We start from the raw sequence: 23,577 nt of genomic DNA on the forward strand, positions 1-23,577 counted from the left end.
ATCTCTGAACTACATAAGGCTCACAAAGGGACAAACTACACAGCAATTGTCTTGTTAAATCAGGGCTATTTGTCTAGACTCCTCTTCATTTACATTTTCTGTATGGAGCAGAAGCATTGCCTGGGAGGACAGTATTTCTGAGAAGCGATTATACTTTGAAATCCACTGTTTTGGCAAATGTTCAAGCCCAGTGTGCCATTGATCTTTATTCCCATAGCATTAATTTATTGGCTTATTACTTTAAGTGAGATTGCATTTATTTGTGGGCATATGCACAAGTACAAAAGACACAGTCTCCTCTCTGCTTCTGCATGTGTTTCATAGGTAGAAGCAGCTCCATAGATACATTGTTGAGATGGACAGGTAAGTTTGTTGAAGGGTCATTCTGGGATCCATAAATACAGCTTTACAATTTGCTTTTCGACTGGGTATAGCAGGCGTTTCTGAAGCATCTCTTTTGACCCTTTGGTTATGGGCTTACCTAGGTGCTGGCCAATAACATCTTTTGATTCTGTCTATCTACCACCCACAGTCTTGTATTAATGTCAGTCATATCAGTGTCACCAGGGAGTTTTACATGTCTACTATTAGGTACTCTGGCAAATCAATTGATTCCAAAATTTTTTATAGGAATCACCAGGAATCATCATATGCTTTATAATTTTGATAACACTAATTAGAGATGATTGTAGAAGGTTATTTGAAATATGGGAATTCCCATAACTTGAGTCCCAGCTCATTTCTTTTCTATTGTTCTATGACACATGATTTTAAATCTCTGAAAATAATATTTTGTCATCAATAAATTAGTGGTATAACCAGAATTTTAATTAAATATGACAATCTCAAGAATTAAACAAGATTATATCTTTTGAAATATAAAGATTCATTTTTTAAAATTTTTGAAATATGATTGTTTTGCCTTAGTGTACATATATGCTCTAGGTGACTGGTGTCTGCAGAGCCCAGAAGAGGGCAGCAGGCCCCCTGGGACTGTAGTTACAGCTAGCCTTTGTGAGCCATCATGTAGCTGGGAATCAAATCTTGGCTATCTTTAAAAGGGGTGAATATTCTTTAATATTGGGTCATCATTCCAGTCTGAATATGATCAATTCAATTAGAAAGAACAATTGGAAATTGTGATATTTTGCTGAGGATTCATTTAAAACTCAGATATAAAATGTACAAGTTGTTTACAATTTTACAGAATTTGAAAAGTTTGAAATATTTGATCTCTATAAATTGTCATTAGTACACTGTTACAAAACCAAGAGAGGCCAATATAAGTATGTTAATATTCATCTGGGATACAGAAAAATCTCCTTCCAAAAGCATTCTTTTTGGACATAAGGAAAGAGACTTGGCCCACAAAAGATGCATGAAAAATGACCAAAATGAATAATCCACACTAGTTTTCTTGAGTAGGTAAGCCGAAATTCTGGAGGTTTTTTTTTATGTTTTCTACCTATATAATGCATGTATAATCTATGAGTAAAGCAAACATTAGATTCCTTTGGTTTGATGAGTTCAGCAACTCATTTCAATTAGGTGGATTTCCTAGGACCTTCTACTACACTGTAAAAGCTCCAGCCTAAGGTAAGTAAAATTTCCAAGCTAACAATGGTAATATGGAAAATCACACATACACATAGCTGGCAAGTTTCTTAGCAAACATTACTTAAAAGACTTAAAGCACCTAATGAAAAATAAGGAGGAATTTTCCTTTCAATTGTTTGTGTGTGTGTGTGTGCAGTATTCACACATGTATGTGAGCTCATATATATGTAAGGAATTATATGAATGTGGAGACCACATCATTTTTCTTCTTTGTTTTCCTTTGAGACAGGGTCTCTTAATCAAAGACCGACCTCAGGCTTCTCTTAGCTAGTCTCCTAGGCTTCCCTGTTTCTGCTTTCCAGTCTGGAATTAGATGTAGGCTGCCACATCTAGCTAACATTCACTGTGGATATAACTCTAGTCCCCTTGCTCCTGTTGTAAGTGTTTTAACCAGGGAGTCACCTTTCCAGCCTATGAATGTTAACATATTACAAACATTTTGAATGAAGATTCACTGGAAATACTTCCCTCAACTTTAACAGTCAAAACTTATTATGTCCATAAAAATCAAAGAAAAATATCAACAAATGTTGCCCTACTTTATCATTAGAAAATCAACTTTGATTTGATATGACAATCCTTTAATCCTAGCATTCAGGCATCAAAGGCATACAGATCAGTGTGGGTTTCAGGCCAGCTTGGTCTACTTAGTAAGTTATAGGCCACCAGGGGCTACATAGGGAAGTCACACACACACACACACACACACACACACACACACACACACACACACAAACACACACACACACACACACACACATTGGATAATGATTTTAAAGCCACACATTCTATTATATTCTGAATTTATTCACTTTCACATTTATTCCCCATTGGGTTTAATTATAACTTAAGTCATGATTTCTTTGACTCATATCATCTATTGCAATGAGTCACAGATATTAAGACTTACTCTAAGATTAAATTTATCCATGGTATGTCAAATGTGGCTTTTTCATCTGTGTTTAGTGGTATATGTTCATAATACTAGCACCCAAAAAACAATGTCCAAAAGACTATAAGCCCATGTTATGAAGCAAATTCAGAATAGCTTAAACTACATAGATACTGTTATAAAAGCCAAACAAAAGAACAATCAAAGAAATAATGACCGTAAATCTAAGGTCTACAAAGTCTGAAGACATGGTGAGTAGTTCAGGTTTTGTATGACAAGCACACATTTCTGTGTTTGAAATCTACCTTGGAAATGAGCCTCCAAATGAAGCATTTGTCTGAACACAGATAAATAAAACAAAATAAAACAGAGTAGCAAAATAAAATCAAACTGACAATAACGAGGATAAACACTTTATTCTTCTGGGAAATGGTGGCTTTTGGGGACAGCAAAGGAAAGAGTAGATTTAAATATAAATACTATTTCAGTTCAATCTCTCCAGGCACAAAATATGCTACCATTTTTTTTTGTCTGCATGGTTTATGCCTTTGGGGATTTAGTCACCTTTGGATCAAATCATTCAAAGTAAATTTATCTGTACAGAACATAAATAGACCATTTTTATTTTAATTATTTTCAAAACAAATTTCAGAATAAAACTACTTATGTAGCATTCATATTATATTAGGTACTTAAGGAAATTAAGAGATGAATCACAGTATACAAAATGATTCATGCAGGTTATAAACAACACTACATCATTTCACATAAGAGACATTAGAAAAGACCTATTTGGTTCTGTTGGGAGTCCTCTTGGAATGAGTACACACACACACACACACACACACACACACACACACACACACATATGATCATCATCATTATAGCATATATGTGAATTAATTTCAAGAGCACTGAATTTTAAATATCAAGTACAAGACAGTTTATTAAAGAAACTGATTTCATGAACACAGGACAGAGAATTCTTTATATAAATTTATCAGCCCATGTAGGAAAAGAGAAATAAATTGGACTATATTGATTTTAGGAGGTTCTGTTAGTCACGGACATAATTAAGAGAATAAAAGACAAGCCACACAGTAGGAGATGTTTTCCCAATACATAAAAATAGCAAAGTGGTCTTACCTAGAATCAATTACTGTGCAAAAGAAGTCAATAGAATAGAAAAATGGGAAAAATAACTTATCAAGTGTCATCAAGACTGCAGAAGAAAGCATTGTCGCTAAAACCATAAATCAATAAAATCATAACACATTATTGCCTTTTCTTTGTTTTTGTTGTTTTTGTCTTAATGGGAACTTCATATCTATATGCAGTTAAGGCAGGCAAGTATGTGGAATCCAGCTTCCCTATTCTCAGCACTAAGAATGTAGATTTTGACACCTGGCCCACTTAGTGTTGTCTTTAAAAGTGTGTATGTACTTGTCAGTGCTCTTGGATTCTGTTTTATGTACAAACATGAATATATGTAAAGTTTTTTATTTTTATTTTTATTTATTTATTTTTTTGGTTTTTCAAGACACGGTTTCTTTGTGTAGCTTTGGAGCCCGCCCTGGCACTTGCTCTGTAGAAAAGGCTGGCCTTGAACTCACAGAGAGAGATCTGCCTGCCTCTGCCTCCCAAGTGCTGGGATTGAATTCATGTACCATCAACACCTTTCTATCATATGCAAAGTTGTGTAGATTTTAGAGTTAATATTTACTGTTGAGTGTACAAGATTTAGATCTGACCACGCAGGAGAAACACCTCTGAACAAATTTGTGAGGGATTCCCTAGATTTGTTTAATTAAGGCGGAAACACCTACTCTGCACATGGGTTTCACATTTCTAGGGGTTGGGATCCTAGACTTAATAAAAAGGAGATACCAAGCTGAGCACCAACACGTATCTCTTTCTCATTCCAATTGTGGATGTGATATGCCCAGCTGCTTGGGGCTTTTGCTGCCAGCAGATCTTCCCTGCCAATTTGAAGTACATACCCAAACTGTGAGCCGAAGTAACCCTTATTTCTTCAAGTTGCTTGTTAGGCATTGAGAAAACTAACTAATATAGGAGATAGTGTTGATACAAGATTTATGTGACTTTACACTTAAAAGCATCTCAACCTACGACTTAAATGTGTAAAGGATCAAGCTTTAACATATTATATTGTCTTCATTTATATAAAAGCAAAAAAAAAAAAAAAAGGTGGGGAATGTGGCTTAACAGGTAATACACTTACAACACAAATGTGAGGACCTGAGTCTGAATCATTAGAGCCTACATAAAGCCAGTCATAATAGTAAGCATCTATAACTCCAGCCATCCTACTATGAGATGGTGGTTGAGACAGGACACTCCATGGAAGCTGCTGGCATAAAACAATGAAGAGACTCAATGAAATAAAGACAGATGGGAGATGAGAATTGGTACCAAGGTTTTACTTGTTCTCTGACCTCTACACACAGGAACACACACATATACTGTGAACACATCATAAGCATATATACACACATAATATAAGCACCAAAAGGGATTTTTAAAAAATTCTTACATAGACGTTTTATTAACTGAAAATTAGAGATGGTTCATATTTCAGGAAGGAAGAAAGAGGAAGAATTTGAAGAAGAAAGGTTCAGAAGAATTTGGCTAAGATGCTAATAATATTCTATATCTATTCTTCTCTTAGAAAGGTGTCATTGAGTGTGATGACCTATCTATTTTTATATTTTCTGTACATATTATACTTCTTAAGAAAGAAGAATGTGAACTAATAACTTAAAACAAAACAAACATTTCCATGTATTATTTTAAATCTATTATGTGTAGTTCTTTTTTACACAGTGGATCCTAATTTAGGTAATATCACATATATACTCAAAGCAAATGCCAGAAGACAATTTATCTTACCCTTTAAAGCAAATGAGAAATTTGTTAATTTGTATCATTTCATCAGTCCCCAGAGAAACATTTTCGTGAGCTATGTACATAACTTGCCCAAAGCTATTTGTCCAATGAGTCCTCAGCAAGCCTGTTTCTGCTCCCTGCTTCTTCTTCAGCTTAACAAATAAGAAACTCTCAGTTTTGATGGGGTGAATCTCTTACTTTGTAATATTTTCCTCTCCCACCACGAGTCTTAGCCCATGCAGCTTAAATGTGCAATTTTATTCAAATGGAGCACAAAGATTAGGGCCTGCTAAACATAAGTAGAGAAAGGCAATGGGAAAGGTTGAATATTTTTTTTAAATATCAGTTTTGATAAGATACATAAATAGATTTCCAGCAGTGATGATGTGGGAGAAAATGAAGCTAACACATTGGATAATCTACATTCCTGTTGATTTTTAAGATAAATATGATAGGAGCTAGCTGTAATTTAACCACACAAATCTCACAACCCATTTGTTTAAGATGTGAATTATTTTTAAAAGCAAAGATTTCTCCATAATATGCCAATTGGCAGTAATGTTATTATAGCATTAAAATAAATTTGGAACACTAAATTCGTTGTAACTTCATAGCAGCACTTCAATGTTAAAATGAAAAGTAATGCTAATTTGTCAACTTTCTTTCACTTAAAAATTAAAGAGAGAGTTCTTCATGTACATGTTCATGTCATTCTCTTCTGCAAAAATGATGTTAAAAGGCATTTGGCATTTTCATTGATAATTAGGTATGCATTACCCACTTAATGCACACTTTACAATTACCAGAGTCTTTGCTATTTCAAAATGCATTTTTGAGTGTTATTTTTAAAAAGTTCTTTTCCTGGGACTTAATTTATTTTCCAGATATAAATGCACTTTATCACCATCAGGATCATGTGTGATTTGGGCTGAATTTCAATGACATTTAGAATTGCCCAGGTCCCAATATGCCCTTCATTTTATTTATCAATGTGAGAGGCTCCACACATAATAATTCACATTACTCTCAAGTTCACAAGTGCCTTGAAATCTTTCTGTAATCAAAGACCTTTTCATTAAGACTTGTACATAAACGGAGCAGAGGGTAAGGACAAGGGATAGATTATTGTTAGAGGAATATAGCAAGGCAGGCATTATTACCAAGCCTGGATTTGTATTTCATTATTCATTCTAACACAAAGTATTTGATTGATATCCAGAATACAATACAAGGGTATAATTGTTTATTTGTTTAAATGTGTGTATATGTGTGCACAGGTGAAGTATGTGGGTTTATGTGGAAGTCAGGACGATCTCAGTGGTGATTCCTCAAGCACACTACACTTTTATTTGAGACACAGCCGTGGCCAAGAACTCACTAGATAGGACTGGCTGGCTATCCAGCAAACACGAGGTATCTGCTTCTCTCTGTTTCTCCAAACCTGGGATGTGTCATCACGTGCTGCTTTTCTTTTTTCCTATGTGGTTCTGGAGTTTGAACTCTGATCTCCATGCTTGCAAGGCAAGGAAAAGCTACTTTCCCAGCCACATGTATTTTTCATTCATGAGAATTCTACTTTCAAAATATATACACGCTATAAAAAATATCTCAAGACAAACATGTGAGACATTCAGACACTGTAGCATTTGCGTGACCTTGGGCAAGGAACATAGGTGTATCACCTTGAATTTCTGTATCTGTAAAAATATAGTTTAGAATAGCTTACATGTTCAGGATAAAGATAAATGACTTGGTGGGTATAAAACCTTTTGCATTCCTCTGGAAAAATGATGATAGCTGTAAATGTCTACATGTTTATGGTGCTTTAAAATGTAGTTATTATATGTTAACCCAGAATCATTCAAAATCAGTCCTGGGATATGATGGAAAATTCTATAATCTCACCACCTAAATTAAATGAACTACAGCATGGGACACCCATTAATAGGTATAGGTTTGGTATTAACAATTTTAATAAATAAAGCTAACATATCCAAGGAAACGGCCTGATGCACTTCAAATTATGAGAAACTTCAAAATTCTGGACATCAGTCAAATACTTGGTGCTAGAATGAATAATGAAATAAAATTCTGGTGTGTTAAAAACACAGGGTGAGGCTTCTGCCTGCCTTGCCATATTCATCTAACAACAATCTATCCATTGCCCTTGGCCTCTTCTCTGTGTGTATTAAATACCTAATCCTCTATCCATGTTATATGAAGTGAGCAATGTCATCACCCTCATTTTACACATGTATTAGCTTTGAGTACAATGTTATAGTGCAGATGATCTTCCAAAACAGGCAGTTTGCTTTGGTGTGACTGTCCACTACATTGTAATTTAACTTTCCCAAGTTTTGTCAGGATCTCACAGTCCCATTCAATTGTCCCACTGAACAAAGAGGAAATATGGACAGAAGTTTCATGGTCATTTAGTCCCAAATAAACACATAGAGGTTTGTATAAATTATAATCTGTTTGGCTGATGACTTAGGCTTTTTATTGTCTATCTCTCTCTAATTATTAACCCATTTTTATTAATTGAGTATCTCCATATGTTCTTGGCTAACCGGAGCATGCCAGGGCATCCCATCTTCCCTGTAGCTACATTGTGTCTCCCTCCCAGTCACCCCCCCTCTATCCACCTTGTTCCTCTTCCCAGAATTCTCCTAGTCTGGTTGCCCCACCTATATTTCTTGCTTGGCTACATCCTACCTGTCCATTGGCCCAAAACAGCTTTATTCATCAACCAATAACAGAAACATATATTCACAGCATACAGAAGGGCATCCCCTAGCAAGGAAAATTTTTTCTCAGCCTCAGTCAAGAACAACTCTCATTTCCCAACTCAGCATTTTGTTTCTTTCATTGTGTCAGCCACATCTGTCTCTCCTTGCCTCTTCCATAACATGTAGTCCTGATCACACCCTTTTCATGTAGAGCTTTAATATTATACTTGATCTAGCTTCTGTGTTAAGAACAGAAACTTGTATCTCAATGCTCAAATAAAGCCACTTCTTTGGATAACATTCTATGTTCTTTCTCTGAACTTAACTACTTCCTGTTCAGTGTACTGTTCAGCTAACTAAAGTCCACCTTTTATTTCACCTTATAAGTTTTTTTGAGGCAGTGCAGAGTACATGAAATATGGAATCTTGTATTCCACTATCTATATGTTTGAATATCATTCATGTTATTCATTTTTGTGTGGTTACAGGCAAAACAATTCTTTATCCCCTTTTGAAATGGAGATTTTGATTCTATCAGAGACTATACTATAATGAAAAAGATACTCAATTTACATAAAAAGTTTCAATAGTATTTACTATGCACAGGAAATTTGCTTTCTTTTTATATTGTTTTGTTTAGAACTGTACTTAAGAACTTGTTTGCACTCTCAAATTAGGAGGTACCTGCCAGCATTAACTCTAACATTAAATCTCTTTATGCTATCACTATGATTAACACATATAAGACCAAGTATTTGCAGGTGGTGGCCAGATGAATAAAACTAAAATCAATTAGAAGTCTGTCATGCTACCTTTACTTCTGCACTGACAGAAGAAGTGTAATAGAAATATCATCCATGATTAAATATGAAGTACAGCAGAATCCAAAAGTTTTATCCATGATTTAATGACAAGTGTCTGTGTATTCATTGTCAGAGTTCTATATAATACAATCTTTCAGAGCTTAGTGAAATTACAGGTTTCCTTCCAAACACCTACTTCAGTTTTTCAGGGACAGTATTTTAAATGGCAGACACACATTGAAATGCCCCACAGGAGTATAGGAGTACAAAGTAATTCCTTAACATACACAGGAAATCCACCAGTAACATTTACCACCAAAGTCCTTGAGAAATAAAAGAAAATTCCAAACAGCTACAAGTGAATTAAAGAGCCAAGCTGGATTTATCACTCAGAAATGCTGGTGTGAATGATAAGAGGTGATAAGAGACAAAACTTCCTTTTAAGAGTTAAGTTTGGGTCAGCTGGGGTAGAGGTGGGAGTAAATTATAATATGCCTGACAAAAGAAGGATGAGAATCCGATGTTAAAGAAAGGTGGCCAGGGACTTTTGTGATCCAATAATTCAAGACATGCCTTAAAAACAGAGAAGTGAATGAGCTGTTAAAATTAAAGATATATGCCCTATTTTATAGTATGAAATTTTTTACATATGGGCCACATTGTCAAGAAGGTTTCATGTTGAGATAAGTCATTAGGCAGAAAATTATTGGCCATATCTAAAACAAACTTAGTCTGCTCCATCAGACTGCTACAACCAAGATAAAAGTTATAAGCAAATGCTATCAGTTACCTAATATATAACTGCAAAACCTCACATAAACAATGTAGGGTGTTTAGAAGTCTAGTCACTCTGTCTGACAAATCAATGCTACAACAAACTTCCAGAAAACAATAAACAAGAGTTCAAACATTTGTATTTTGATGCATACCTTTTTTCTAACTTGGGAAATTTGGGTTAATTGTGGCATCTGAACAATTCTTTAACCTGTGAGAAAATCAATGTCAAAAAAAAATCTTACTGAGATGTTTTCTACCTTCCTTGGGGATGCTTCAAAGTGAAATCCAGGAGGCAGAGATTTACATGAATAAGATTAATTTCACCTCATGTATGAACTTCTAAAAATAAATAAAATGTGTAGAAAAATGAATTAAAAACACACATGGTGCCAGGTGTTGGTGGCACATGCCTTTAATCCCAGCCCTCGGGAGGCAGGGGCAGGCAGATCTCTGTGAGTTTGAGACCAGCCTGGTCTACAAGAGCTAGTTCCAGGACAGCCCCCAAAGCCACAGAGAAACCCTGTCTTGACAAACCAAAAAAAAAAAAAAAAAAAAACCCACACACACATGGTTGTAAGTGTCCTACTTAGTCGCTTGACTTGACTGTGCTGACAAAAATAATGTTGGAAATAATAATAAAGTTTTTTTAAAGTAATTCTGAATCAGGGAAAGTCAATTAAAATTTTAAGAAGAGATGGATTGGGGGGAAGCTCACAGAAGACAGAAATGGGGAAGGATAGAGTAAGGGTAGGTGTATCTTATATCTTCTAGGTTTCATCTCATTCTTGAGAGAAATCTGGAGAATTAAATACAGAAAGGGGCAAACTGCATAGCTGGGTTTGGATGTCTCCTTCATGAAGAGACACATGTAGTACATCAGGCACTACAATACCAACCCCAAAGCTCATTACACAGCTTACTGCCTTGAGGGATTCATTTAGAAAATTGTTGAGAAAATAAATTGCATTATTTGAAGCTGAAATAAAGAAAGTTGGCTCCCATGACTTGTGTGGACAGTGTTGTAAGGGGGTCTCTCCTATTCAATCTCAGGAGCATTCATTTTAAGTAAGTTCTGCTTTTCCTAAATAAATAAAATTAAATTAAAATATGTTTGATAACAATATACCCTGGGGAAAGTCACAATCTGTTTAATGTTTAAGCTTCTATTCTATAAAACAAGGACACCAGAAATATCTGACTTTATTATTATTCATCCATTCAACAGAGACATTATAAGTAAAGAATGTGGAAAGTATCACCCTATCTAAAAGAGAAACCACATACTCTTTTTGCCAGACTGAGAAATCAAGCTAGAATTGGGCAGGAAGTTCACTGTATGCTGTCCATCCGTCTAGTGCCTGATCATACTATCCTGTCTGCTGAGAGAAAATGCTCATTCACCGTGATAATCAGCTGTGGACCCTATATCCAAGCTATTGATTTGTAAGGCAACCTGTGCTCCCTGATCCAATAATGGTGGGCTTGCTATGGAAACTATCACTTACTATCTAATTGGAATGGAGACTTCCTACACAGGAAAGAATTTATAGTTGGTACTGTAAACCCAGTCAAAAGCCAGGATGAATGAGGAGGTCATAGGCCATGACGGGGAAACTCTTGATGTGGTTTTGTTAAATGAATAGGGAGCCTCTGTCAATGTTCCCTTCAATTAATTATATTTATATACCTAGTTATGTGCTCCTGACTGTTTTTTTTTTTTTTTTTTGGATAAAGGTTTTACAATGGGCAGTGGTAAGTGTAAAGACTTACATGTGGTAAAAGTGATGAGAATTAAGTGACTGTTGAATTCTCAGCCATACATGAGACACCTTGTATCACACCCTCTTCAAGGCTCGAAAAACATGATAGCAAAGGGATCAAATAGAATGTCAGAGCCAGAGGAAGGCATGGAGAATTATGCAAATATTGACTTCTTGCTGTGGAACTCTTGAACCATTGCTTCTGAATTCATGAACTTTGGTCAGCTATGATTTTCTATGCAAACCCTGAACAACATTGGACAGTTCACAGACCCAAAGTTCCCTGAAGGTTTATAGACAAATGGTAGTTGGTAAAGAACGAGTTATATATGCTTCAGTTGCATAGCTACTGATAAGCTGTCATGCTTGTATGACTAAGCCATCATTTATGCTTATGTAAGCAATACTAATGAAACTAATTATGTTATAAGCAGAGATATTAAAACATATGGAGAACTAGTTGGCACTGAAAGGGGAGCAAAAGTAGTATAGGAGACTAAAATAGAAGAATGAAGAAGTAAGTATGATCAAAATGCATGTATGTGTATATATGAATCCCAAGTTAAGAACCATTATTTAGTGTAATAGAGACATTCAAATAAAAACACTGAATAACCTTTGAAACATAAGAAGAACATAAGTGCAGATGACTAAAGTACTTTTTTCAGGGTAGGATGAGACACTATTTCTAAGCCAAATCTTTAAATTTGGTTTTTTGAAATTTATAGACATCACAGACATTTCCATTAGCCGCCGAACAGAAGCAACTAATATTCTGGTTCCCTGGGTTATCTAGTACAAGATGTGACACTAGGGGGAAAAGTAAGCCTTCTACTCTGTCCACATTGTGAGATATAATTACTCTCAAACAAGGCTTTCATTGAATCCAATATGAAGCATTTTAGTTCCTGGAAACACTATATATAAAGGATATAAGAAGCAGTGTCTATTGTTCATCTGCTAATGTCCCCAAATGTCACAAAGGTAATTACTTGGATGACATTTATGTGATACAGCTGGACATTGTTACAGTTAATATAAAGCCTGCCTGTGGCAACCACTTTATTTCCACCTACATCTCACTGTGGGTGTATGATTGCTGTTCCTAGAGAATCAACCGCCTGCCCCACATGACACCACTGCCTTGGGTTGCTTTCCTGTGCTATTCACACTAATACCTTATACAAAAGAAAAAATGAAGGGGCAACACTTGATATATGGGCTTAGTATTAATATATGGCAATTTTAGAGATGTTTCTAAGAATACTACACAATACACAATTTAAAAAATATTTTCTACCTAAAACATAACAGATTTCCATTATCCTCAGGAACCTAGATTTATAAAATAAAAAATTTTATACACATAAAATTCTATTTGATTTTAAAGAGCAGGATACTGGAAAGGCTACCTTTTTGGCCCAACATCACCAGACTATTTTCCAGAATATATTAAATATGGAATTTTCACGAAAACTTACATGCAAACTGTAGCTTTGCTTTTCTACTCAGAATGGTACCCACAGTGTTGGTGACCAGACACTGGTATGTGCCAATATCTTGATCTGTGCGGGGGCTGCTGATGGCCAAATTGCCTCCATCCAACCTATAGTGATAAGTCATGCTGAAGTCAATATCTGTGCCATTTTGTTTCCACCTTCAAGGATAAAAATGAAATAAAATTACTTATGTAATATAGAGAACTGAATACTATTTATCATAAAAATTATACTGTCTGTATTCCTGTAATCATAAAAAAAACAAACCAAACATATGATCACTTGTTGGGTGATATCTGTAGTTTTATTAAGGGCAAGAGTGTTGTTTTTGTTAGTAGTCCTGGAGTTTGAAATAGGACCAACCTCACACACTCTCACCTCTGTGCTATACCACTGGGCTACATATACTGAGTCATTTTATTTATTTTTTTAATCTTCAGACATGTTCTTACCAAGATGCCCATGCTGACTACAAACACACTGTGAAGCCCTGACTGGCTTGGAACTTGCAATCCTCTTGTATTATTCTTCCACAAGCTGAGATTATAAGGCTATGTTACCAAGCCTGGCAAATACAACTGTTCTGGGGGCAGTGATACAATCTGATAGGTTGTTTGGAAGCTCATTACCCTTCATAAGTTACAAATACTAACTCACATGAAACAAGAAATGTATGAGAACTCTTAACATGGCAAATAGAATTAGACAGCAGTCAATAATTCTGACATCTATTTCTTTAGAGACTTTTCAAATAATGTATACCGTATCTGAATCCCCATATTTGACACTGCAAAACTGAATGTCAGAAATGATTTAGAGATATAAACCCAAGAAGGCTACATTATATCCAGCACAAAGAATGCCAGCTATGGTCTGACAATACCAATTCAAGGCTGATAAAAAAAACAATAATAATGTGACAGCTTAAAAATGTGATTGTTTTTGTGAGTCTGCCACTTGGAAATTAATCATGTTGAAAATATTTCAATGGCACTTAGGAAAGCCAACCTAAAATTATATGCTAGCAAAACAAATACAGCTTGAGAACATTTTTTTAAAGAAGTCAAAATCTCTCAGATTAGCTAACTAACAATCCTTCAGTACTAGAATTATCTACATATTCCAGGGCATTAGCACTATTTGGAAGGAAGCAGAAATACCTGTAGAAGACTCCATTTGGTCAGTTCAAGATCAGTAAAATATAAACTTAGCCCATCTTACTGGATTCACTGCTTATCTGGAAACCTCCCAACTTCATATTTTAAATTATAAACATTGCACATTAATGAGATATATCTCAAAGTTACAAGTTGTATGTAGTCATATAAATTATTTATGGAAATTGGAATTTAAAAGTAATTAATCATAACTTGCACTTGTAGAGATGAAAAAAAGATAAAAGAGCCAAACTTCTCTTCATTTATTGTCAGGGTTGTTGTTGAGGGTCTATAACTGTGCATTAGCACACACACAGACATTCCATATAGCTTTCCATGACATTGGGGTTTTCAGAAACAAAATTCCCATTTACAGACCGATGTATATATATAGTGCTGGCTTTATTTAAGGATGTCCAGTTGTCAGGATAATAATAACAAGTAAGGTTGATGTTCAGAGTTAGTGAAAATTCAACATGGACTGAGGATTATGTATCATCAGGAAAAAGTAAGTTCTTTTGCTTAGGGTCCCCAGGAACTAACTTCTGAAATGAAAACTCTATTCTTAGTTTAAAAATAGAAGGGCAAGGGGGAGATGGGAAAGACCTTCTGCTTCTGCTATTGTTTCCAGGCTTTAGGGCAGTTGTTCTCAACCATCCTGATTCTGGTATCCTAAATATATTTCCTCATGTTATGGTGCTCACCATCCATAAAATTATTTTTGTTGTCATTTTCTAACTCATATTTTCAACTGTTAAGAATCATAAGGTAAATATCTGTTTTTTTTTTTTTTCAGATACCCTGCTATGAAAGGCTCCTTTGACTTCCAAAAGGGGTCATGACCCACAGGTTGAGAACAACTGCTTTAGGGTAATTTGACCTGAGCCTACCACCAAATGGCCTCCTCCTACATAACATACCCAGTTTTCAAACCATACGTTTAGGGCATGTGTCAGCCTTGTTATGATTCTTCCATTCATTGTGAAATTGTGTTTAAAATATTTTGTTAAGGTGGGTAGTTGTGAGAAAAGAATGACATTCTACAAAGTTCTTTTGAATACCATTGATTTGGGGGACAGCATTGTGACAGATTCATTGGTGAAAAATCTGGCTAATATCTACTAAAACAGAAAGAAATACATAATTTTGCACTCCTCCATACTATTATCAAAGATACAAAGTGATGGCTCAAATATCAAATCAACAAGAGGATTTGAACCAACTTCAAAATGATTTGCCCCCCTCCTACATATATTAACCTCTTTTTAATAAAACAAAGATGAACAGCAGCCATCAAAGAGTCCATCTATACAGACTGGGTTTCCCACCAATTTTTTCAATAGTAATTTGTACACACTGCTTCTTGTTTGTGCTCTTATAACAAAAAAGCAGGACATTTTCCTTCCCACAGACCCGTCTCAAGATACCAATATTCCCCTTGCTCTCACTGCAAACTGTCTTTCATAATTCGTTTGCAGGGCATGGTCTCAGACCTCTGTGTTCGCTATCATTTTCAAAGAGAAGGGTATACCATACTTAGTTTGCCAGCTCTCTTTAATTTTGGAATCAATCACTGAAATAACTGCTGTCATCATTACATGCTCCTAATTAAGCTCAGTAATTGTTTTTCAACACAAATTCAAAGTTGTTGGCTTTGCTGCTGCAAATGAATTTTTCACAGTAGCCCCGTAATCATTCTAATCACTATGGTACAATGATTATTAAACTGTGCATATAGATCAGGAGTTCAGCTCTGGGTGTGGGCTTTGTCCTAATTAATATGCTTAAATAAATGGAGAAATAGTTTTACTTCATTACAGTAGCTGTCAGACATGCTTTACTGATGGCATTATATATCCAAGCAAATTTTCCTATGATACAAACTAGAAGATGTGTGTTGAGGGAATACTTTAGCATATGAACTAACATATTAGTTTTAGAATATGTGATGAATTTGAACTGAAAAATTCTTTTACTGAGGAATATCTCTCATAATTAGGTGGTTGAGACCTGACTGGACAATATGACTGGGAGCTCTATTTGCGGTCCTTGGTAATATGCACATCCATGTATGTCTTTGTGTGGTATTTCTCACAAGTCGGTTCTCTGTCTTAAGTCCTTCTTACAGGCACCTACATCTGAGTCCAGCCCCAGACCACTGGAGGAAAACATGAAAATCTCCATTCTAAGTTTGTCTGCTGCAGATATTACAGAATGAATTGAACCTGTTCCTTCCAGGAAAAGAGCCCTCTTGTCTGCTATCCCATTACTGTCCTGTGCATCCTTGTGTATTTCTATTATAAAACTTTCACAGTGTATACCAGGCTTGATTGCAGGAAGTCTTTAACAGGAACTGGAGAAACTTATGAGAAGAGAATAACATCACCTGAGAATTTACTGACTATCCTGAAACCCTGTTTGAAGATCAGGTTGTCCTGGAACTCACAGAGATCTGCCTGCCTCTGCCTCCCAAATGCTGTGATTAGAGGCATGCTCCACGGAAGCCCAACTCAAGATTACCATTTTTTTGACTCCCTCATTTTCTAGGAGAGGCTAGCATTTAATGAGTTGCTCAATTCTCTCCTGGTTATGAGTAATTATCAATAGATACCAGAATTCAGCACTGGTAATTTTTTTTTTCTGAGACAGGATTTCTCTGTGTAGCTTTGGAGCCTATCCTGCCACTCGCTCTGGAGACCAGGCTGGCCTTGAACTCACAGTGATCTGTCTGCCTCTGCCTCCCGAGTGCTGGAAATTACCTGGCTGTGGTACACTGATGATACTACTAGCATATGTCAAGAATATTTTACTTTCCATTTTATGTTTTATTCACTAACTAATTAAGTATCTGTGTATTTATTTTGAGACAGAGCCTCACTCTGTAGACTGGCCAGGCCTCAAACTCAGTAATACACCTGTCTGGCCTTGGGAAAAAAAGAATATTTGGGATTAAGTTCTCTGCTATTTTATTTTCCTCAGTATTCTAGTGATTGGCAATTGTCTCTCACCATTGGTTTTGTGTAGCCCAGTCCCTTTGTTTATCCTTTTGACTGGTTCCCTTTCTCAGCTCTATTACCTTGTGGTTTGAAACTATACAGGAAATCCATCCTGGCTTTTGACTTTAATTGTGCTCCTGTTTATAAAGGCATTTATTTCACTGAAAATGACTTTACTCAAGTTATTCCTTAACTATTTCCAAAGACCTACTTTTAAAGATAGCTCTTTCCTCCCATGAGATTCAATTTACTATACATAATTTACAGAACAACAATAATATAAACAACTTTTTCCCCACAAAATTATCAGTGTAACAGTGCATTTGGGTCAAAAAGGAAAAAGTTAGAAAAAATGGTGCTATGATCCTGACTAGAATAACAAAACAAAAATCTTATAGCAACTGATTAAAAAAAAAATACTGTGTAGGGAAGGCCACTGTCACACCAAAGAGGAGGTAGTATTTACTCAAAGGAGAAATGATCCTCCTGCAGTTATTTGTCAGAAAGAGATTCCACAAGAAAAGATAATTCTTAATTTTAATATAAGGCTCTCTTGAACTGTTTCTCATTTTGCCTACATAACCTGGATAACCTTGGACTGTTTAATAATAAAGACCTTTTCTCCAGTGTACACTCTACCAAATAATCTAACTTTAATATCATTATTACTAAATTGTAAAAAGAAAAAAACACAAATGTAAGCAGAAATGGCAATGTGTTTACATTGTACAGCTAGAATACAGTGCATGAAATACCACTGCCCTTTGTTATATTATCAAAGAATTTGGGTCTGAGTCTGGCATTTAGGCATTATAAATTTAATTCTTTTCCCATTCCAAACTCTCTTGCTTTTGAGTTTATTATGTAAATACAGGGATGTTTTGAATCGCTTTTTAAAGATTAGAAATAAGAAGCTCAATTGTTTGTTTTTGTTTTCTAGTTTACAAATACCTAGGGAACATAACCCATTTAGCACTTTTAGAACTCCTAAACATATTCATTATTTATATCATAGATGCTCTAAAAACCTGTCCTTACAATCGGTTGCTCATACTTTTATACTTAATGCAAAAAATAAATTTTAAAAATATACTTTACTGATTTAAGATATATTTAACAAACTTAAAAACTTGTAGGCATTCAGATACTATGCCGTGAAACTTTACCTACATTTTATATCACCTGAATTAGCTTTTAAATACTCAAGCCATAATTTCAAATATGGTAATCCTAAACATTTTATTAATTATATTTTATATAGTCCATTTTAAATTAAGTTAATTTAAGGTTAAATTAAGTAATACCTCCTTTCTACAAATTTTATTTTAAGTGTAAGGGTGGTTGAACTGCATGCATGGGTGTGAACCATATATTTAAGTGCCAGGAGAGGCCAGAAATGATGTTGCATCTATTGAAACTGGAATTAGAGACTTTTGTGAGCACCATGTGGGTACGTCATATCATACCCTGGTCCTTTACCAGAGTGGCAAATACTCTTCACTGCTGTGCCGTCTTACCAGCCTCAAGGTATTACTTTTTTTCTATTAGCAGCAGCATAAATGAGAAAAAGTCCCAAAGTGGCTCCATGAGTTGGTACTCCCACCAGCAGTGGAGGAGTATTCCCCTGTCTCCACATCCAGCCTAAACTATCAGTGGTGTTTTTTATTTTAGCCATTCTGACAGGAGTAAGATGGTATCTCAGAGTTGTTTTGATTTGCATTAGAAATAAGAAGCTCAATTGTTTGTTTTTAGTTTTCTAGTTTACAAATACCTAGGGAACATAAGCAATTTAGCACCGTAAGAACTCCTAACCATATTCATTATTTATATCATTGATGCACTAAAAACCTGTCTTTATAATCAGGCTAAGGATGGCTAAGGATGTTGACCAATTTCTTATGTGTCTTTCAGCCATTTTAGATTCTCCATTGAGAATTCTCTATTTAGTTCTGTTCCCCAGTTTTTAATTGGATTAGTTATTGTTTTGATGACTAGTTTATTGAGTTCTTTGCATATTTTTGAATTCAGCACTCTGTCAGATATAATAGGCTTGCTGAATATCTTTTCTCATTTTGTGGGCTGCTGTTTTGTTTTGTTGAGTGAGTCCTTTGCCTTACAAAAGCTTCTTAGTTTCAGGAGGTTTCATTTATTAATTGTTGATCTCAGTGTCTGTGCTACTGGTGTTATCTTCAGGAAGTGGTCTCCTGTACCAATTCATTTGAGGGTACCATCTACTTTCTCTTCTTAGGGGATCAGTGTGGCTGGATTGAGAATCTACCTTAAATGCCCTTCTCTGATAATGAGATTGATTATATGCCATCATAGAACCTTCATCTAGTAGCTGATGGAAGCAGAGCCAGACACCCACAGCTAAACTCTGAACTGAACTCTGGAATCCAGTTGTAGAGAGGGAGGAGTCATGAGCAAAGTGGCCATTTCCAGACTGGAGAAACCCACAGGGACAGCTGACCTGAACAAGGGATTGCTCATGGACCGCAGGCTGATAGCTGGGAAACCAGGGTCTAGGCCATCTATGGGGCCTCTGGTAGTGTTTCAGTATTTATCCCTGGTATAGGAATGGACTTTGGGAGCCCTCTCCACATAAAGGGATACTCTCTCAGCCTAGACACAAGGGGGATGGTCTAGGCCCTGCTCCAAAAGACATACCAGACTTTAAAGATCCCCAATGGAAGGCCTCGACCTCTCTGGGAGCAGAAAGGGTTTGGTATAGGGGTGGGGGTAGGGAAGGATAGGAGGAGAGGGAGAGGAAACTGAGATTGACATGTAAAAGAAGCTTGTTTCTAATAAAAATAATAATAATCTATTAAAAATACAAGTAAACCACAAAAAATAAAAAATGTCCCAATTTGAGTAAAACAATTAGTAAAGTGATTGGTCTTTCTAAATCAATTGACTAGAATTAAGTTAAGAATTTTTTACATAAAAAAAGATTTTACACTGTTTAGTTATTAATGTAAGATGAGGAATATAGGCTACATAATATAAGTTAAATACAACATAATGCACAGATGATCTTGGTTTAAATATCCAACCTATTCCTTGAGTTATCATATGTATGTGTAGGCTGTATTTCATCACAATGTGGAAAACCAGGAAAGCCAACACAGTTACCTAGAATTGACTCAGTTGTTGCTTTTTGTGTATGTCATGTCAATTCTAAGTCTACTAAAAATTAAAACTTTGTGGAAATGCTTTCAAAATTCAGATCACCACATCACATGACCAATTGTCATTCTGGTGCTTATTATTTTTCTTCCTATATTCACATTGTACACAGTTGTTACCAACAAAACATTTTATTTAATATAAAACTTATAAAAAATTAAAAAATACAACTTACATACTTACATTCATAGATATGAATTCTACCCACATGGCAACTGAATAAATAAGACAACAAAGATTAATTCTTCCTCTCACTCTGTCCTTTACTGTATTACTTTTTAGTGATTGGAAGACAAAAGGATGCATGAGGAAAAATTTGTAAGTTTTAAATATTTTTGCTACAATTTTAATTTAATCGAATGTATTGGGTATTGCAAGGATCCCAGAGAAGACTTCACGAGCTCTTTTTAGACAGACAATTGTGAGAAAAGCCAGAGCAATTTGAAATAACATACAAATGATGTCTTTGAAAATAAATTCTGTGTGAGAGACAAATATTTCTGCCTGTAATAAAAATCCTTTCTTGTCCTTAGAATGTACACAATTACTTTCAGGATAGTTTTTCTGCAATTAATATTTTTGGCACTGTGGGAGCTCCTGCAAAGTTTTAGAATTTGATCTCATGAAATATATTGAAATTTTTATCTTGTTTATTTGTTTATGGGAGGCCATTTTCATAACTATTGTATATGGGGAAAATGAGGCAGTGCCCTTAAACTGAAGTAGATATATACTGAATGCAAAATAAGCTAGAACTTTTTCAAGTTGTGAAATTAAATCTTTCTCTTGCTCATTTCTTCCTTCCTTTGCTTCTTTCTTCTCATATTTCTTGGGGTCTTCACTCTTTCTTAGTTCTAAGTATATATGGCCCTGATTTCTACTACTCTCAAGAATAAATGCCAAAGAAGCAATAGACCAGTCACCTGGAAACGATGCCTAGAATGCAACATGGTGGAGTGCATTGGGGTTCAGAATATGTATATATGCTTGTATGATTGTGTAGACAAACTGAATTCCAACTGGTAAATATCTTGAAGTCTACTACTAAAACATAGTATTTCTGATTATCCTTATTGTTGTGTCTGCTTTACTGTAACCCTAAAGAGGACAACAGTGGTACCAGGAAGTTGAGTTTTACCTGTAATGGGGTGAAGGGTAACCATTTGCAGTACAAGTCAGAATGATTTCAGATCTGGATAAATCCAAAGGAAAAATGACATCTTGTGGTTCCTGGATAAAAATAGGACGGCTCAAACGACCCTCACCTGGGGATAGAAAAGAAAAAAATCCACTGAGTTATTTATGCCTAGTTGAAAGCACACCGGTATTAAATGTCATCACTACACATTAGAAAATGTTATAATAAGCCTGATCACAGACAATGTTCTTCAAGAATGATAAGAATTTTTTTTTCTGACCTGAGGCCAGTAAATGTGCCAACTGTATGTGGTTGATGATCCAAGTTTAAGTCCCAGAACCCATCTGAAAGTCAAATGCAATACAACTGGTTTATGCAGTGTAGCACCAGAAACAACAGCAGACTGCAAGAAGAAAGGCAGGAACAAACTTCTGAAAGTTGTCCTCTGTCCTTTGTACTCCCACATATATACTCATTAAAAAGTAATAAAATATTTTTAAATGACTCTTTTCTGAACTGTGCAGATTAATTTTGGGAACTGGGCTGCTTTCATCCCAAATTTTGTAGTTTATACTTCATATAGCAAATAACAATCTAAACCATCAGAATAAAAACAGTAGAATGAATAAATTAACATGACTTATGCATCTAATCCTTTTGCTCCATTTAACCATTACTTAAAAAGAAAAAACAAAAGACAAAAAACCTTTTGTAATCAAAGTTGAGGGTCCAAACTCATTCAATTGCTGTCCTTTTTTTTTTTTCTCTTTCTCTCATGTAGCCACTATCAGTCAACCCAGTGCAATTCATTCTGGCCCACTCCTGCCTTTACCATCCCTGCATCACTTATTTATTACCCCTCAGTGGCTCCAACACCAGGCATTGGACAGCTAGAGTCCCTGGTCTCACATTGAATATGTCTGGATTTTTTTTTTTTTTTACACAGCCCTACGTCAGTGCTATGGACAGAAATATTGTGGGGGAAAGCCAAGGAGGAAAGGTAGGAGAAGAAAGGTAGAAGAAAGCATTTGTTTTTATATGAAAATATAAACTATGGACCAGAAACTTAGCCTTAGGACTTAGTTGTAGGCTGCTCACTCCATACATGTAGAGCCAGAGAATCAAAATTTTATTATTTAAGCATACATATCAATTTGGAAAGACAGAAGAACCAGTGTATAAAGGTACACAACATGGAAGCACAGCAGCCCTAGCAGGTAGAGCAACAACCATGACTTTATTAGGTATAATTGTTTTGGTTTTAATGTTATTCTTGTTATAAATTATGTCATACCATGCAGTTTACAAGCAAATCGAGAGTCAAAGAGCTATGATAGTATTCACCACTGACACAGACATCATCACCATTACCATTCTTATTATTTTTAGATGACAAAGTCAAAGCCTAGTAAGTTGGATAAATTTTTGCAAATTTTTATCTACCTTATGAGAAGGCATAAAATTAAATAAATGCATTCATAATTTTTCTTCATAATCCACTTGCCTATGCTGCATCCATTAAACATCTAAAGTATTTCCACCCAGTAAAATAATTCTTTCAGTAGAGATTTTAATCTTTAATTTCAGCATGTTGGTCTTTGTCAGAGTAGTATACACAATCAAAAGTTTAAATTTTAATAGTCAGCTCTGAGTTACACAGTCCTGGATAAATCCCTGAATAATGTTAGTCCTATAATCCTATGATAAACACAATATAGGTATTGTATCTAAGGATTGTTGCAAAGGTTATTTTAGAAAGAAGGCAATCAAGACCATTTATTCCTAGACCTGTGATATATGCAAGACATGACAAACTGCATCAAACATACCAGGGAAAACAACAATCATGACAACATTTCACCAATAATAATAACAGCAATACTAAGAAACCTTCCTAAATAAGGCTGTATGGCTCTGGTCACAGAATTGAAAGTTTTCAAACCCTTAGTCTTTCCCCTGCTCATGAAATTTACTGATAAAATAACGTCATGAGAATTCTTTTTTAAGATATTCATATCTGAAGGTAGCCAGATATGATGCACATGGATATATGTTCCAATATCAAAATTGTTTTTACACAACATTATTGAATTGGTTGGCTAGTAGATTATGATGC

At 35.3% G+C, this 23,577-nt stretch overlaps 1 protein-coding gene across 1 annotated transcript in view; it reads right to left on the reverse strand.

Moving 5' to 3' along the window:
- LOC100772078 (contactin-6) overlaps positions 1-21,580 on the reverse strand; it is a 196,072-nt gene extending 174,492 nt beyond the window's left edge. Inside the window, exons 1-2 of the mRNA XM_035448787.1 lie at positions 21,462-21,580; positions 12,967-13,142 (exon numbers count right to left, since the gene is read on the reverse strand). Of these exons, the coding sequence (XP_035304678.1) occupies positions 12,967-13,108 (142 nt within the window). The 5' untranslated portion in view covers positions 13,109-13,142; positions 21,462-21,580. The remainder of the gene's footprint in view (positions 1-12,966; positions 13,143-21,461) is intronic.
- Between the last annotated feature and the right edge of the window lie 1,997 nt (positions 21,581-23,577).

Source organism: Cricetulus griseus, chromosome 8 (assembly GCF_003668045.3).
Source record: "Cricetulus griseus strain 17A/GY chromosome 8, alternate assembly CriGri-PICRH-1.0, whole genome shotgun sequence".
NCBI lineage: Eukaryota > Metazoa > Chordata > Mammalia > Rodentia > Cricetidae > Cricetulus > Cricetulus griseus.